The sequence below is a fragment of the Solenopsis invicta genome, chromosome 2 (assembly GCF_016802725.1).
Source record: "Solenopsis invicta isolate M01_SB chromosome 2, UNIL_Sinv_3.0, whole genome shotgun sequence".
In the NCBI taxonomy this organism is placed as follows: domain Eukaryota; kingdom Metazoa; phylum Arthropoda; class Insecta; order Hymenoptera; family Formicidae; genus Solenopsis; species Solenopsis invicta.
In genome coordinates this window covers 4,182,697-4,201,082 of record NC_052665.1, presented here as the reverse complement: position 1 = coordinate 4,201,082, position 18,386 = coordinate 4,182,697, and the positions used below count along the sequence as shown (strand labels likewise).

Here is an 18,386-nt window from a genome sequence, read left to right as displayed (position 1 = left end):
AGAGAAAAAAATTAACTAAATTTTAATAAATATTTTTTTGAATAGTTGCAATAAAATATTTATTAAATATAAATAAATACTTATTTAGTACAAGAACTACTATTTAATTTAATTATTATTTTTTTATTGAGTAAATATTTGTGTACCGTAAATAAATATTTTATTGCAACGATTTAAACAAATATTTATTAAAATTTAATAATTTTTTCTCTTAGTGAAGAAACTTTAAGACACTTCAATTTTTCGGTAGAGCAAGAAAAAAAATCTTTTAAGATTAAAATTTTTAAAAATTGCGAAGTTATTTCTTTCAATCTCTAGAAATTTAAATAAAAAAATAATGTAATAATATATGAACTTAATTCATTTTACGAGTAAAGCTTTCTCCAACATTTTTCAATTAACTTATAAGAAACAAACGAGTAACAGCTGGCACTCTATTCTTTTACAGCAGATTAAGTACATTAACGTAACGAATTTATATTCGCGTATATAATCACTGGTTTCCTGAAGGAAAATAAAATATTCTTAAATACAATCCTTATCTAAGAAGGAGTAATGGTAAGCCAAAATCCCGTCTCGCTTGTTGTTACGAGACTTCGTCTGCTGAACTTGATTGGTACCGTCGATTTGTCGCATATCTCGACCCGATGATCCTTGAGAAACGCTATTATCCCCATCTTGATTTGCAGCAACGCGAACCGCATGCCTGGAAAGTTGCGAAATTGTCATTATGCGTTGCTAACAACGTTACTTAATTGCTGACTTAACGAGTTGGATGCAAACTTATCAATTCGGGACGGTGGCGTGGCTTTTGCTTAAAATGCGCGCATACGGTATACAATACCAAGGTCGTCGTCCTCCGAGCCGCATAAATTTGCGCACTCAAGCGAACGATGCGTCTCGCCTCTTGAGCTAATAATTGCTAAACGAGTCATTTGAACGACGAATTTCGCGACGCAAATATTCAATCTCTGGCCCGTCGATTATTAGTTGAATTAACGATCTGTCAGATAACGACGATGAGAGTGGAATATTAGCGGAATGTAATTCAACTGCGTTGGCATACTTTTGTATGAAGTACGAGGAGATAAGAGAAAAATGCATGAATCGATAAGACAATCAAGCCGCGGGTCTACACGGCGTGTTTGCGAATTCTATAGATGTTATTTCTTATCGCGCACGAATAATACTGTCAGGGTTCTCAAGTGCTAACCGGAATCAGTAAGCATGTTTTGGTTCAAACGAGCGACGTAGCACGTGATGTAATATTGCGTGTTAAGTCAGTGAATTCCGGATTGACTTTGCTTACTTTACTATTCGCAATTATATTGCGCTATCATTTATAGCTATCGGAAGAAGTAAGCAATTAAAAAATTTAAACTTTAATAGACTGTGTTAATGGATTCTACGTTAATAGAACAGCACGAAAGTCTGAGAATTAATTGTCTAAAATGTATTTGAAAGGTAAACGGTGATCAGCAATTTTCCTCAGATCTGACCTTCGTCAAATTTACTATTAATTATAGTACCTATTATTAATTACTATAATAACTACTATAATATATAATTAATCCCACCAAACACAACGTTACATGTAACGTAAATGTTAGTTGTAATTTCCCACTCAACAATGTAACTGTTATATAACGAGTGTGTTATATAACAGTTACATTGTTGAGTGGGAAATTACAACTAACATTTACGTTACATGTAACGTGGTGTTTGCTGGGATAATTATTATAATAAAGTTATCCATTTATAAATTGATAATATTACTCCGTTTTTCCTTAGTTCGCATAAATTATTCATTTTTTTTTTTATGACATTTGAGGGTTATCCCTTGAATTTTCTAGTTGCTAGCACAATATTTCTTACCCTAAAATGTAAAAATGTTAGTACCTATGCAATTTCGTGGGCCTTCTCCGAATGGAAGATACGTGTAGGGATGCCTGGTGCGTTTGTTCTCATCCGTGAATCTCTCAGGATTAAATCTTGTCGGATCGGGATAGTGATTCGGGTCGTGATGGAGGCCATAAATTGGTATGATGACCCGCATGCCCGCTGGCAGCTCCACATTGGTGTTCGGTATTTGGTACTTGTACTCGCATCTTCGTGAGAATAGCGGGGCGGGCGGATACTTCCTCAGAGTCTCTACACACATTTTGTATTTCTATCATATAAGCATTCCCAGATTATCTCCAACGATTTTATTTTTACTGCCGCGTGATGATTCAAATAAACGTGAATTTCTTTTTATCTTTGAAATTTTCATGATACAATCAAGTGCAGCCGTACCTAGTATTACCATGTCGAGATACTTCATTTCCTGCACAGCTTCATAAGTTAATTTTCCACCTCGCATAGCGTCTCGCACTTCTCGTCTGGTTTTATCTTGGACTTCCTGATTCAAGGCTAGCTCGTAAAGACAGAAAGCAATTGTGTTCGAAGACGTTTCGTAGCCGGCAATGAAGAAAGCGAACGCTTGTGCCGCGATAGCGTTCTCGTCCAATTCTACAAATAATTGATTTCCTTTTAGTCTACGCGAGTAAAACAACGCTGTGTATTCCACTGTGTATCGCAATTTGGTTTACCGATTTCCTTCGCCGCTTGGGCGTCCTCGTCGCTGCAGATGGTCGGGCTGCCGGCTTCGTTCTCTAGAGTACCCTTGTTCCTCAACTCAATCAGCAAGTCCATGAAGTCGTGTCTGGTCGTGCCGTTGCTCTCCCTCTGGCTGATCATTTGCGACACGACGTGCATAAAAAATTTGGTAACGCTCGGATCGACGAGCTGCACGCCCAGCAGCCTGTACAGCCTCGGCATGGCCGTTCGTAACATCCTCCAGAGAGTGGCCTTGTAACTCGGCTTCGAGAGCCTCTTCACCGCCCTGTGAAATTCGGACTCCTCGTCGGTGAGCGCGTTTATCTGTATGCCGAAGGCGCAGCTGCCGATGACGTCGATGATGAATTTCGCGGCCAGCTCCCGTACCTCGACCGTTTGGTCACCGTTACTGCTCGCCTCATCGATGAGCCTCTGCAACTCCTCGCAACATTCCACTAGCAGGTAGAACATCCGCTTTAGCTTGCCCGACGAGAACGCGGGCGTCAGTTTCGATCTGAGGCCCTTCCACTTGCGCCCTTCGAGATTGAACAGGTGTCCAGAGAGCGGATCCTAATAAATACATGCACGATTAAAATAAGATTGAAAATTCGTTGCTAGAACTCTCGTGTGTTTTGGCAAATATCTAGCAATCTCGAAACGAAAAAGAAGACTAATTGATAAGTGTACCTGATCGTTATTGACCGGAATCCCCCGATTCGAGAAGCAAGCGAAATCCTTGACGCACACGCTCCTCACTAAATCGGGATCGCGTAGGATCAGCACGGGCGATCTTACCCGGAACGCGCCAAAGAACCTTTCATCCTTGAACCACTGATACATCTCTTTCACGCCTTCTGGCTGCGACCTCCGGAATAGAAGCAGAGGACCGAAATTCCCGAGCAGCACGGTCGGCTTTTTGAATGGTACGCCGCGGCATTTCCAAAAGTCAAAGGTGGCCGTGAGATAGAAGTATAGGCTACCGAGGATGAATCCGATAAGCACAAAAGGGTCCAGTAATATCGCTACGATGCCAAGCATTTTCAATCTCTGCTCGACGCCCAAGTTCAAAGAGCAGCCTCCAAAAGTGTAATCTCTAATTTGAGATAGAAAAAAAAATTTTTTTTTTTTTCAGAATTTTAACGTTGATATATACATATGATTAGGATGTATAGGACATTTCTCACAGCATTAAGAATATTATGAAAAAATTACAGATAGTTTTATATTTGTATTTAAAAACAGAAAAAAATTTGGTGATGATTTTTTCTATCTGAATAAAAAATTATTTCAATGAAGAGTAGAAATGTGTTTTAATGAAAATATAATTAATAAGAAATAGTGAAAAAACTTTTTTATTTAAGTGCTTTAAATATTCAAGATAATTTATGTAAAGTTTCATTGCGATGCAGAGATTAATTCTGTAAAATAAACAAAATTTACTTATCTATTTACAAAATAATCAAACAGACAATCAAAATAAAACTTTGTCTAAATCATCTGAAATATTTAAAGTAAATACACAAAAAATTGAGATTTTTCTTAATATTGTAAAAAATAATTTAATTTTGAATAACAGATAAAGTGAATAGACTATAAAAATGTTATTAAATAAAAATATAATCTTATTCATACAACTTTCATATGGACATAGTTTATTTGAAGTGTCAACATTAAACACATTTTCAAATATTTACTGTAATATCCGATACATCTTTAATGTGTCTTGTAATCCTTAATTAATATCACATCGATAATTCTCCGAGATGAGTGGATACTTGATAGCGTCGTTCGCGTCCGGTATATCGATTCACCACGTTGTTAAATCCCCTTCGTGCAACGTAGCCGGTTGTTTGGCTATCAAAGTCTATTTTTAAAGTCGTTTTACGAACGTAAACACTCGACCGCGCAAAGGAGTACCACGAGGAGAGATTACGATGCTTATACTCGCGCTGTTTGCGACAGATCCGATTACAAGCGAGCTCCGGTCATACCTATACAAAACGCGCGCGCAGATGTTTAGCGGAGTCCCATACGAGTTCACTTCTTAACCACCTGCTGCTTTCAACGTCATCGAGACACCAGTCGAGCATTAAGCCACTTTTTGTCAGTCACAGTTCAATGTCTCTCGTGCAAATATCGCGCGAACGTCTCAGCCATATACTTTAAATACTTTTAAAAGCTTGAGAACAAACAATATAAAGGATAAATATTCTGGATATTATTCTTATCTTTTATAAGAATTTTTTGTGTGAACTTCATCGCGATTTGTGATTCGAATATTCTTTTCGCGAAGCGCTTTATACTCTCTGTGTGATAACGATAATATAAAGTAATAAGTCAAGTCATTCTTAATTTATCTTTTCATCGGTATTCGCTTTTATCGTGTTCGCTTAATGCGTCTGACTCAGGTGCCTGGAATTTTTTCAAAGAAGGACAGAAGACGAAAAAAAGCACGAAAAAAAATCTCTTATTAATCTATCAAAATTTTCGACATCGTACACTCTTAATCACGTATCGCCAAAATTAGAAGTTTGAAATAAAGCACATTGAAATCAAAACGTTTGGTATCTCCAATTTTGAGCGATACATGACTGAGTGTAAATTCTGGTAACACTACGAGCTAGATTTGTCCCAGTTTTCCCTTTTATGCTAACGCGATTATTTCAAGTTTCGCACGTTTAGATAAGCGACAATTTTTTAATTTTTTTTTGTATAAGCGCTTACGATGCGTCATGCAGTCGATCATCGGCGTGCTCCGTTTCTTCGCCGAGAGAATGCGCGCACACTCACTGGCATTCCGAGGAATAACAAATACGCACGGTTCGTCCGATTTAGCGTGAAGAGAAATCGGTTGCACTAAAAGACATTCCGCTGCATACTTAATTTCGCCGGCCGCGGTTTCTCGTCACGCGGCGAAATCGGTGATCGAGCCGCGGTCGTTTCCGACCGCGGCGACTCGTGAGGAGACAGCGGGAGGAAAAGATCCGGGCAACGACAAAGGGGAAAAACGATGCGTGTGTTCCAAGTGTGTGGCGTTGTATCGTGCCGTACGTTCCCGCGGAAAGGCTGACCTCCCACCGACTGGAGGCACGAACGAACGTCACGCATTTATAGAGACCTCGCACTCGAGCCAACTTTCAGGCCGAGCCCGTATGGTCGATCTGATACCTCCGCGGATCGCCTCGGGTTATCTTCAAGAGGTTTCTGCATCCCTCTCCGTCGCGGCTGATGCAGAATAAACCTGCGTATTTTTTTCCGCGAGGCCGATTATCTTCGTTATAAACATTCGCTGCTCGCACGAATGAATGAGGAAAGATAACAAAAAAAAGAAGGATTTAAATATAATAAACCAATTAAAACGCATCATTTGATCACTCATTGAGCTCTATGCTTCAATCATTGGATTGTAGCAGCTGCCACTGATAGATTATGCGTCTTTTAGATTAGCCAAATTCAATCACAAAAATCAATTAAGATTGCATCAGCTACAGAGAAAGTACATCAAATTTTGTGATTTTGATAATTTTGATAATTATATTTTTCACGAATAACTCGATTAATTTGTAAATATAATTGTTGCTTTATAAAACTGTATCCGTCACATTTTGTACATCCATGTCTCTGCTTTGTATTTAGTGAAACATATTTACTGAATATTTATAATAGTTTTTATACGGTTGTGCTAAAAGTGAAAAGTGATGCGATGGCCTGAGTACGCACTTGAAAACTTCAATTCTTAGGATACTTTTAAGAGTTTGTAATTGATGCAATTTCTCGATCGAAGGCATCAACGATAATTACGTCTAGTTCAAAAGACTCTTAAGAACAAATGTATATGTATCACTATAATAACTTTGTAAACCATTGCATTCAAAGTTATTATTTTTTTATTTTTATCACTACAAGAGATCGTTTAAAACTATTTTTATGCTCAGATTCATACAAAAGTTATGAAACAAGAAGTGCGTACTTTGGACAGCCTTAACCTACTACATTTAAAAATTATTCCGAAACTTGGTACAAATTCTGCTAAACAGTCTAATTGGTAATTGGTTAATCTAATCTTTACGAAACCATTTATTTGATTCTGAGGCTCTGCGGAACGTGATTGATCTCTATCTTTAAAATACTATCAATATGTCACGCGCCTAGATAAACGTAGAGATACTCTGATATATTTTTCCTTTCTGTATAAATAAAACAATGCAGGATACTTCCAGTCATATTTTTGCACTAAAAAAAATATAACGTTTTACTCTTCTTCCTTTTTCGGCTTTTGAGCAAGATCGGATATTTGTTTAGTCAAACAAGTATGCAAAGTTGAAAATGGTGCGCAGCTGAGAAAAACAAGTGTAAACATTTTCTTCTTTCACAATAGAACATTGATTATTATTTGCGTCATAGGCTTATTATTTGTAATAATAATTAATTAATCATTTACTACAACAAACTTTTGCATTAATATATTTTTCGTTGAGACTATTTTGTGCAGGTATATATAAATATGTATGTAGGGCCGTAAAAATGGTTAAGTATTCATATATGACTGGAATAATTATGAGAGCAGTGAAGCAATCGTGGTATAACCAGCCTAAGTGCTAAAAATAAAAACAAAAGATTCCGAGTTTGAATCTCAATTGATTCAATTTTTCCGTCGCCTACACTTGTGTTACTACCAATATTTCTGTAATACTAATTTTTCTGTAATTATCCAATGATAATAAGTCAATCTACTTAGAAGTGAACGTCTCAGTCGATGTTGAAAACGCAAAGCTCTCGACGAATAATTAATCTGTGCGGTCTGTTGTCGAAATTTTCGATAACGTAAAATTATTATAATAGAACTCTTCGGTTCATAATTGGTCCACAAATCTTGTTCATGTTTTATTTATTTGGTTTTGTACTCACATCTTCTACATCCTTCAAAGTAAAAAATTATCCAAACGTAACAAGAATAAATAATAAATTACTGACAAACGTAGATTTTGACATGTTTATAAAAAAAATAGAATTATAAAATTATAATAAACTATAAAAGGAAGAAGATATCAAATCAATGACCATCTGTTGATAATTGGCCGACTATTGATCTTGCTGCTTGCTATAGAAGCGACTGGTTTCGTTGCAAGAAATGTTTCATGAATCGTACGATGCGCGGTGCGGATTTTCCAAAAATTTTCTTATTTTTGTTAAATCAAAAAATTCGTGTTTCTAAAATGATGAGCCAGCAATTGACATATTTGGAAACTGTAAAAAAAGTAAGCGTGCTTCTCGTGTAGACAACTCACACGAATATTCCATCGTACAATTTTTTAAATAACATATATGTATACTGAAATTAATAGACTCTTCTTTATATCTATTTCTGAATAAATTATTAAACAAATATAAATATAATAATATAATGTAAACTATTACGCGTACTTAAAAAAATTAATTCGTACTTATATAATATAAATTAAAATTCGCTTGAAGATTTCGAGTATGTGCAATCAGAGACTGCACTTCTTCTTTTTAATTACTGTCGGTTTGTTTGCACATTCTCCGAAATTTGGAATCATCTTTTTGTGGTGTGTTAGTTTCGAGCCCGAAGAAGCAGACAGTTTCGTTGGCTAAACTTGGCAGCAAAATCTCAGAATTCGAACGGCTCTTCATTGTGTCCGCGCATTGTTCTGCAAACTGTTAAACTAGAGGCTCCTATCAGTTTAGCACAAGTTTACGATCTAAAAACGAGCTTTGGAAAATTGGTGTATGAAAAAATTTAGTTAAATTATCTCTATATATATGTAGATCATTTTAATTTTATCTTCACAAATTATATTTTTATGTCTGAACACTTCGAACGTTACGAGACTATTCGTAGTCGACAATTCGTATTCGACAATTCGTATTTATTTCAATATAATAAATGTAATATATTATATTGAAAAAACATAGTATGTAGTGTTTCGAAATTTTCAGACACAATTGCGATTAATCCGAATACGTGTCGGATTTTACTGGTTACGGAAGCCGGTGTGAGCTTTGTGCGCAAATTTCGCCACCGTTGTCCGCCGAGATTGACTAAATTCGCAGTAAGCGGATCATCGTGTTCGTTCGCTGCTGTCCCACAACCTAAATAGGACTATGAATAAATAATCAGCAATCGTATTCATTTGAATGCAATCACTGCCACGAAAGTCACATTAATATTTTATTATTTGTTGTCCGAGGAAAATTAAGATTATTCATATTTTAGTTATAATTAAAAAAAAACCAGAAAAAAGAATAAAAACAAATGTAAATTAACTTTTGTTAAAATTAATATTGATTATTTCGACGCGCGTATTGTACTTAAATACATTTTATCCATTTGAGATTTTTAATGCCAACGTGACAAAAGATATTTTAATAAATTTAATAAACTCTCAAATTAAGCTGTTTATTTCATAGAAATTCATGTCCTATTAATGCAGAAACGTAAAGCAGTTAAACTGCAGCATAATTATATCCACATTGTTAAAAGTGACATCTCAATTATAAGTTTGACCACGCGTCTTTGTCACAATCTCTCGCAAACGTTATACAAATGATTATAAAGCTTGAAATATTCAGAAATAATTTTCTGCAGATTTAACATGTCAAGTTTCCAGTGTATACCTAATCTTTTTTATGACTGATACATAAATAGTTTTACGGGTTCTTCGCGACCGTAGAGTGCATGATTTAGCTTACGAACATTTATAGGTTGCGCGAAGCTAAAGAGATCCAGATCCGCATTCTGAAAATAGTTTGCCATAACGTACTACAAAGAGTCTTAATTATTATCCTGCAAGTTTGAAAAAAAAAATTTTTTTTTTTTCATAAAAAATTGTGACTGTATAGAATGTAAATTTTTACTTTATTTAAATCAAAACTAAATGTAATATTTTGATTAAAAGGAAATTCTCTTTTATATGTTATTAAAATTGTTCTATGCATTTCCGGATAAATCCTGCTATGCATTTTGATGAATTTCCAGAAAGTAGATTGACTTATTATCATTATTATCATTATCAGGTTTGACAAATAATTCCAACGTATTTGCAGTTTTGCATTTGACAAAATATGACAAAATTATTTTTAACTGTTTTAATTTGTACAATAAATTACAAATTGATTTTATTTACTTGACTATGATTGACCATTTATTTCGTTTACATCGTATACCAATGTTTTTATTAGCGCACTGAAGTCGATCAGATTAAAGTCGAAACATTTACTTATATATATATTCAATTTCTAATATAATATAACCTTGGCCTAAAATATTAGATACCTTATATTTTTTAAATATTTTTAATTAGAAGAATTTAATTTATATAAAAATAATAATAATAAATCTATACTTCTGAAAACACATCAAATATAAAATTGTTAATTAAAAACGTTTCTCGCAGTAGTATTTATTATTACATTGCAACAAATTGAATTTTTACAACTGTGCACCGCTTCCTGAATCCAAATTATTTTGCGGTGGTAATAAAGCAGCGAAGCTTGCTCTCGCGTGGATACAATACGGAAAATTGAGCTGCGAGCATCACTGAAATTGCGCGGACCAGTGCCCATGATCCTCCGGTATCTTGCGTAATAAATCCGCGTCGACCAGACCGCAGAGGATCCGACAGCGTTGCAGTCGTAGCCGCGGTTAGAAGAGGCCGCTGCCGCTGCTGGCGGTCGACCGCCTCGAAATGTTGATGCTAAATAAAACTCCTAGCTGTTTGGGCCGATGCCATGCGCTCTAATTTCCGCGAAGGCACGGCCGGCTGTGGATGTGGTGGCCCGGGGTCTGCCACGTCGGAGGCCGATCGGTGCGACATATCATCGATAGATCTTAGAAATTCTTCGCGATCGCAAAACGGGAAGTGAAGGATTCCGGAGGAATCGGAGAAGCCGCGGGCAAAAAGACGCGGAGCCGTTCGTCTTGGACGGTCTCTTGAACGGGAAATCGCTCTCACGCGTCAAGCGGTAGGCATCATCGGCAGACGGTGGGTCGAGCCTCACGAATAAAACGTCCGGGCCTCGCCTCTTCCATGTGAAGGTTGCCCTGTCATGGCTGTCGCCCTTTTGGGCAAGTGCATCGCGCTGCTGGGTCTTGTCGTGCTGCTCTACGCCACCTGCTATGGCTTCCGGATACGCGACATCGTGCCGCAGACGCACCATCCGACCGTTTGCGTCCCGGCGCATGGCAGAGCATGCCCAGCGGAAAGAACGGTGACAACCGAGGGACCGATGTACTCGGCCAGGAAATGGCACGAAGGCACAGTGCCGCGGACCATCGCTGGTGCCCGGAAACCACCTGCCGAGTCGACATCAGACGTCGGAACAGAGAGAATTCGAATCGAGAAGATTACCGAGCATTCGAGAAACAGAGGTACAACTGGATCTACGCCGAGAAGCTCCAGGATAGATAGTGACGGGGTAGATGATGATGAAGAGGAGGAAGAGATAACTGTGGAAGTGGAAGGCGAGGAGGAGGAGGATGAAGAATCGGTGGAGGATTCCGAGAGAGATCAGGCAGATGGAAAGATAATTGAAGAAGAAAGAACAGTGTCCGACGCTGAGCTATCGGCTGAAGATACTGAGGATAAGGAAAAGAAAGTGAAAAAAAAGTTTTCTCTTGATGATGATGAAAATAATGATAAAGATGAAGATGATGAAGATGATAAAGATGAAGACGAAGACGAAGATGATGAAGATGAAGTTGATGAAGATGAGGACGAAGATGAAGATGATAGAAAAGCTGTTAAAAGAGATTCAAAGAAACAAGAAATTAAGACCGTAAAAATTATCAAATCAGTGAAATACGGTAAAAGTAAAGCTGATAGTGATGACGGCAAGAAAGAAAAGAAAGATAATAAGAAAAAAGAAGAAGAGAAAGCTAGAATAGAAGAACGAAAAGCAATCGAATCATTTAAAAAACAACTTGATGTACCACGTGAAAAACCAGAAAAAGATAAAGATGAAGAAAATGACGATAAAGTTAAGGAGTCTGATGAAAAAACCGCTTCAGCACCCAAAAAATTAGAGAAAGTGAGGTTCGCCGATAAAGATAAACCGAGGACAGCTAAAATTTTACCTAGCAAAAGCGAGGTGGAAAAACCAAAGCAAGAAGATAAAAGAACAGCTGATGTCGCGAAGCCGACGGTTGAGAGCGTGAAAAAGACGATCGAAAGTACAAAGAAAATCGAATCGATCGAAAGCACGAAGAAATCAGTCGAAAGTCCCAAGAAATTAACTGAAGGCACGAAAAAAGTTGAATCGGTTAAGACTACTCCTAAGCCTAAGGCTGAGGTGCCTCAAACTTCAACGAAGGTAGACGAAAAATCGAAGACGCGAGTGAAATCGGAAACTTCAACACCTGCACCAAAGATTAAGGAACAAGCGAAACAACCGGAGAAGGCGGATGTCAAAAAAGTAACAACGAAACCAACTTCGAAACCGTCGAAGGAAGTTTCGCAAGCGGAGAGTGAGTATTACATGAAAACGGACCAATCTGAAAAGCGAGTTTATCCGAAGATGTTTAGTGTTAGTCCGCATTAATAAATAAATATTGCGCTGGTGGTAGTATCTTAAGTAATAATCTCAAGTAATATTCAATGGCCTCGTAATCTTTTATTCGTTATAATCTCTTTTCGTGCGCAGAAATTTTATATTATTCTTTTTTTATAATTTTAAGGAAAAATTAAACAAAATTTTTCTTTTTAAATAACCTTTTTTGGAAAATGTATTGTATATTCTTTATTTTCATCTCGTTTGATGAAAACGCGAGCAAAGATTTAAAATTAAAATAGAAAAAATGTCAATTTATTATATGTAATTAATCAGGCAATTTTTTTTTTAGAACAAGAAACGAAACCGAAAACGAAGAAACATACAGATGCGTCTGTTACATTGTCCGAAGTGAATGATGCAATTCTGCGTATACCGACCTTCGTGCCAAATTTTACGAACGTTGAAAATCCGGAATGTCAGCAACATGGCAAGATATTTCTGCGACAATTGAGAGGTTACAAGTTGTGGGCGCTGCAAAGTGAGTCGATTGACCGAAATAACTATTCATTTTCTATTTTCATTCAGAGAAGCCAAAGTTATTGTGATTGCTTCAACTAGAAAGTGTTCAGTGTTTTACCTAATAATTATGCTTCTGAAAAAAATACGGGGGAGGGGAGGCACGCATTACTAAATAATCAAAGTTCTTTAATCAAAGAGCAATATTTCTTATCTCGAAAAATTACATCAGTTTCATCGAATCAAAGGTCGGTCTTGTTTTCAGTGTTAGATTCGAGCGCAAAAATTCCGTCGGGCTTGTTACGAGGAAACGTGAATCAGCTCGGGGATTACGATCAATGTTTGGGTGTGTTGGCGCATGTTAAAGTGGACGAGAAAACGATAAGAATTCAAGGGAAATATTGCCTGGCTACTGTGGACCTGCACGCTTCCCATTCAGATATGAGATTGCCGGTCAATCTAATGCAAGCCCGCGCTTTTATACGAGGAAATATGCACGACGTAAGAGAAGTTTTACTAAAGTTGTGTGTTAAACGAAAATAAATTAAAAACTTATATCATTTGTATCTCGCGCAAAATGGAGGAGAGAATTAAAGGAGATAGATAATAGAAGTTTATTTAACGAACTCACATATATCTCTTAAAAAAAAAAAAAATTAAAAGTCCATTTCAAAATTCTTTTCATGCTCTTTTTATAATAGGAAATCTTGAAATAATCTTTGACTTTTTAAATTTAAAAATAACTCGTTCTTTTAAATTAGAAACTTTCCAGCGATCCGTTGAATGTTTCAGCCAGGTCATTTCATTCCAAAATTCACTACGTTTAACTGGGCGCTGTGTCTACCCGCGGCATGTTCCGCTCAGGACGCTGAGCGTGCTTTAGGAAGTGCCTTAAAGGATTACAATGAAACTGTCGGAATTAAATTTACGGTGGACGTCGATCCTAGTATGTGTTACGTCAAGCAAAAGTCTCAGACCTACTCGAAAGAGACGATCGGTGTCTTGTGCGTATCTTTTTATTATACCACAAAAAAAAACGAAAATTGATAAATCCATGTTGCTAATTTATTTTGTAGGTATTTTTACGCTATGATTGTTTGTCTCGTTATTGTAGCGACTGTGAGGGATTACTTTGTGGAGCCACGAGGAAAAGGTACGTGGGGGGGGGGGGAGAGGCTCGATAGATTAATCTCCCACGGAACTGAAATTAGGTTTGCCGGAATATTTCAATACGGCGATTATGGCTTAATGCACGCGTCTCCTTCGCAGGAAATTATTCTGAGAGGATAATCATGTCATTTTCCTTACGAAGGACGATTAAAGCCTTATTAAAGGAAGCGACGGACGGTGCGGATATTACGTGTATTTACGGAATAAGAGCGCTGGCTACGATCGCTCTTTACGTTGCTCACCAGCTTATAACAATTTCCCGAATACCGTTTAGCAACCGCACTTCTCTTACCGAGGTAAGATCGCTGAACAGAGTCCGCCTTTGTGTTGGAACGCCTCGATATATCGTTCCGTTGATCAAACGTTGCTCAAACAGATCGCCAACAGCCCGGTCAGCTCTATTCTGCGAGTGTCGTTAGTTTACACGGACGCGTTTCTACTGCTAAGTGGCGTTCTCACTGCTTACAATATGGCGAGAGAACTGAAGACTCGCGGTGAAATTCGCTGGTTTTGCCGTTTTATTGCCAGATTTATCAGGTACTTTGGATTCGGTGGGAAAGAGAGTTCTTGTAATCGTTCAGTTAAAAAAAAAAAGAGTTTCACTGATTGTTCCATGATCGCTCTATACTCCTTAGACTCACACCGGCGTTACTCGCGGTGGTCTTCTGGTACGCGTTCGTGATGGAGCATATCGGCTCGGGTCCGCAATGGAACAGCGTCGTCACAGCGAACGCGGAGCTCTGTAAGTACAACGCGTGGACGAATCTGTTGTACGTGCAGAACTTTATCCCGTTCGAAGAGATGGTGAGTAGACGGCGAGTGACCGATCGAAGAATTGATTTATGATTTGCATGGATTTTTTTACAGTGCGCCACGCACACATATCAGTTGGCCTTGGACATGCAACTGTCGCTCTTGACGCCTATCTTGGTCTTCTTCTTGCAATACAAACTCCTCATCGGTATTCTTCTGATGGCCTTCCTTCTTTTGTTATCCGCCACTGTTCGTTACATAGCGACGATGAACAATTATCTGTCTCTCGTCATTTATCATGGGATATCGTAAGTGCAATATCTCAGATATCTTACGTGTGCACCGAGTCACAGATTTTGACGGTATATTCTTGATTGTAGATTAAAGCGCCTTTACAAGACTGCCAATTTAACTTACGGGTTGCCGCTGCACAGAGCGACGCCGTACGTCTTCGGCGTCGGCCTCGGTGTGCTGTTACATTATACCGGGAAGAACGTCAGGATTCATAAGGTATTTTCCCCAGCGTAATCATAATTGTGCGTGATCGTGGCAGCATTCTAATTTCAGGTGTTAGTGATCTTGGGATGGTTGATCGCGGCGGCATTGGGCTCATGGTCGTTATTTTCACCCTGGCGTCAGGCCAGGCGAGACTACGTGTACGATGTTGAAGAGGCTACTCACTATGCAGTAATCGGACCGGTGCTGTGGGCCACGGCTCTATGCTGGTCAATATTTGCCTGCTTCACGGGGCACGGAGGTCCGTTGTAACGCTACGGTAACAACAACCGGTTAGGCATGTAAATAGACAGGAACACTGACGCAATAATCACTCGCTCCGTAGGCGGTATTAACAGATTCCTCTCCAGTTACTGGCTGGTGATCTTCAGCAAGATATCGTACGCCATGTATCTAACGCAATTCGCAGTATTTTTCCACAACGTTGGGACCACGAGATTCTCTAGGGAATTTCAGCCTCATAGAGCAGTAAGTCGTGCGGACGAGCCGAGGTTTAAGCCACGCAGCGTCTTGAAATCGCAAATTTATTAAATTTATATTCTCATCGCACATTCAATGCTCAATGTATCTATTTGATCGTCGTCTTTCATGATATAGTACGCTATTAATTTTTGTATGAAATATTTTTCGAAAGAAGAATCTCTCTTTTACAAAAAACTAGAAACGCGAATCTCAGAATCAGATAGCTGCATTTAGGGATACTTGATGTGCAATAAGAAATACAAACATGAGTACATTATTCTTACGTTTGCAGATTGATCCTCTGGAAGTAGCAATAGTGATAGCCGCGTCAGTCGGTTTGACGTTACTTTTTGATCTTCCGATGCAGGAGGTAAAGAACGTCATAATGGAAAGCACGGACGCTTCGGCGCTCGAAGCTTCCAAGGAAAAAAAGACACCCGCGAGGGAAGGTAAAAACGCCGAGTCCATCGAAACTACAAAAGTAGCAGTCGAGCAAGCGAATGTTTTTGAGGATGTAATCGCGTCCACCGAATGGGATCGGCATGAAGCGGAAGAGGAAACAGTAAACGTACCAACCTTGAAGAAGGTAAATGGAAAACGAATGTCATACAGCGATCATGATTTCGAAGAGATATCGAACAAAGACCGAACCAAGTTAACGATTAGAAGATCACCCAGAGACACGGACCGTAAGATAGGCATGAACAGCCAGAGATACGTAACGGATGACTCTGAAGAAGAAGCTATTGAATTTCTGAGAAGTCAGCGAGAGCATGACGAGGCTGTAGCTCAGCGTAACAGACGTTCGTCATCCAGAACCAAAGATAACAAGAGACTGTCAAAAGATAACGAAAGTGAAGAAGAATGGCAACGCAGAAAGAAGATTGAGGATGATTTGAGGCAGTTCAAGAGATCCGAGTCCAGAGGAAGAACGTCGGCCAAGGAAATGGACGATTATCGTTCTTGGGAATTCGTCGGAAAGGAAGATTCGTCCGCCAGAGAACAACACGAGTTGAAACCGTTCGTCGTGAGGTCGGCGGATCTCGCAAGAAGAACGTTCTCTTCCGAGAGCGAGGAGGAACCGTCGGCTCAAGGAAGAGCGAAACCGGTGCGCGTTCCGAGTTCCGAAACAAGAACGAGCGACGAGGAGGAATGGGAGCGCGAATTGAGGATACGGAGGAAACAGTTTATGGAGAAGTTGATTGCTCAGCAGCGCGAGTCATTAATTGAGAAAGACAGCGAGGCTGGTGCGGAATCTTCGAAACGTAGATCCTCGGCGGAGGGCAGGATAGCCTTGCTAAAGGACGATATCTCGGGTGAGGATAACATGGACTCGTGGACCGTTAGCGTTGGTCCGCGAATCACGCTCCTCGGATCTTCCCAAGAACGAAGCGAGCCCGAAGAAGACAGTACTTACATGCGACGTAGGGAATACCGCGAACAGGGTCCACCATCGAGAGATGAGAGTCTAAGCGAGGAAGAGAGCAGTCAAGACACCTCGAGGAGACAATCCTACACTAGCGGTAGTCAGAAAACGTCCCTAGAGGAGGAAGACGAAGCTAACAATTACTTCATCCTGACCAAGGAAAGCAAAAGAGAATCTTTACAAGATTTATCGCAATTATCGCAGGAAGAATTGGTGAGTGCCGGATGGAACGTTGTGAAGAAAGAAGGTGATCTTTCGGTCAGACCGACGTCGACCGGATTATTCAAACGGGAGTCTATAGTGAAGAGTCAGGCGAGCGAGGAGGATCCCGAGTACCTCCTGCCGGAAAGGCCCAAGCTCGTGCAACAGGAGCGAGAACATCCCTTCAAGAAAGCCTGGCAGATGCAGAAATCTAGATCGGAGGAGGAGGGCTCCGCGGCGTACATCATAAAGGATTCCAAGGAGCAGCAAACCGAGACTAAGACGAAGGAATCGCCGATCAAACGCGAGCGCAGCGGCGAGCAGTCCGATGATATAGAGTCATTCGAAAACGAATCGGTCGAAGCTACTGTGGTGCTACGAGGTACGAGCACAGATACAGAGGATACAAGAACGAGTTCAACGAGATCTGGCACGGACGAAACAGATTCGGTCTCGACGGAATACAGTAGAGCTACGCGCGAGGGAGACCACAGGCGGAGCTCGAAATCTGAGACCGACGAAGATTCCGCGAAATTTAATTGGCCCGGTGAGGAGGAGGAGGAGGAGGAAGAGGAGGAGGAGGCGACGGAAGATGAGATCTACGGGGCTGGCCGGAGGGGAGAGTCGGAGGAAGCGGACTGGGACTGGGAGCGCGAGGAAACTTGACGAAAATGACTTTAGACGATTGTACAGAGTGACTACATCTTACCTTCAAATTTGGTTGAAGGCAAAGACGAGGAGAAACGATGACTGGATCGCATAGCTCAAACGGGGTTGTGCGATTTACGAGAAGAAAGATACGTTGGCGATGATACATGGAAAAACGATCAAAATTTACATACTTAATGATTATACTATATAAGTTAATAAATTATGAAGAAAATATTCTACGTACGCCGTTTTTCTATCGCCTATTTTTTTCATCGTATTTCCTGTGTCATTTTGATAAGTTTGCGTTGTGTTAGCGATACTGATTTTTGGATTATTTTGAATAAATCTTCTCTTTTAATTTTTCATTCTAAGAATGTAAATTCCTTAGAATTAATTATAATTATTATTAAATTATACAAAATCTTTATCCTTAATAACATTAAAAGAGCGAAAACAATTTATTACTTTGTCCGCGAAAAGTTCATTCAAAAGATTAACAGAATGGCATACAAACAGAATCTAGAGTACATTATTAAAATGTAGTCGGTAACATTGTGCTTTTTTATAAAATTCTCAATTT

General features: G+C 39.1%; 2 protein-coding genes across 2 annotated transcripts; one reads left to right on the top strand and one right to left on the bottom strand.

The window, feature by feature from the left end:
* Positions 1–420: 420 nt before the first annotated feature.
* Positions 421–5,733, bottom strand: LOC105199000 (probable cytochrome P450 6a13). The gene is made up of 6 exons (XM_011165883.3): positions 5,323–5,733; positions 3,286–3,689; positions 2,592–3,168; positions 2,296–2,511; positions 1,900–2,151; positions 421–706 (listed from the first exon to the last, which is right to left on the bottom strand). The coding sequence occupies exons 1-6, from the start codon at positions 5,342–5,344 to the stop codon at positions 543–545; spliced, it is 1,635 nt and encodes a 544-aa protein (XP_011164185.1). The 5' UTR covers positions 5,345–5,733; the 3' UTR covers positions 421–542.
* A 4,935-nt stretch (positions 5,734–10,668) lies between these two features.
* On the top strand, positions 10,669–18,049 carry LOC105198999. The gene is made up of 13 exons (XM_011165882.3): positions 10,669–12,085; positions 12,461–12,649; positions 12,893–13,128; positions 13,420–13,631; positions 13,704–13,780; positions 13,897–14,093; positions 14,174–14,334; positions 14,433–14,601; positions 14,665–14,858; positions 14,931–15,060; positions 15,118–15,307; positions 15,392–15,534; positions 15,821–18,049. The coding sequence occupies exons 1-13, from the start codon at positions 10,669–10,671 to the stop codon at positions 17,819–17,821; spliced, it is 5,316 nt and encodes a 1,771-aa protein (XP_011164184.2). The 3' UTR covers positions 17,822–18,049.
* Positions 18,050–18,386: the final 337 nt, after the last annotated feature.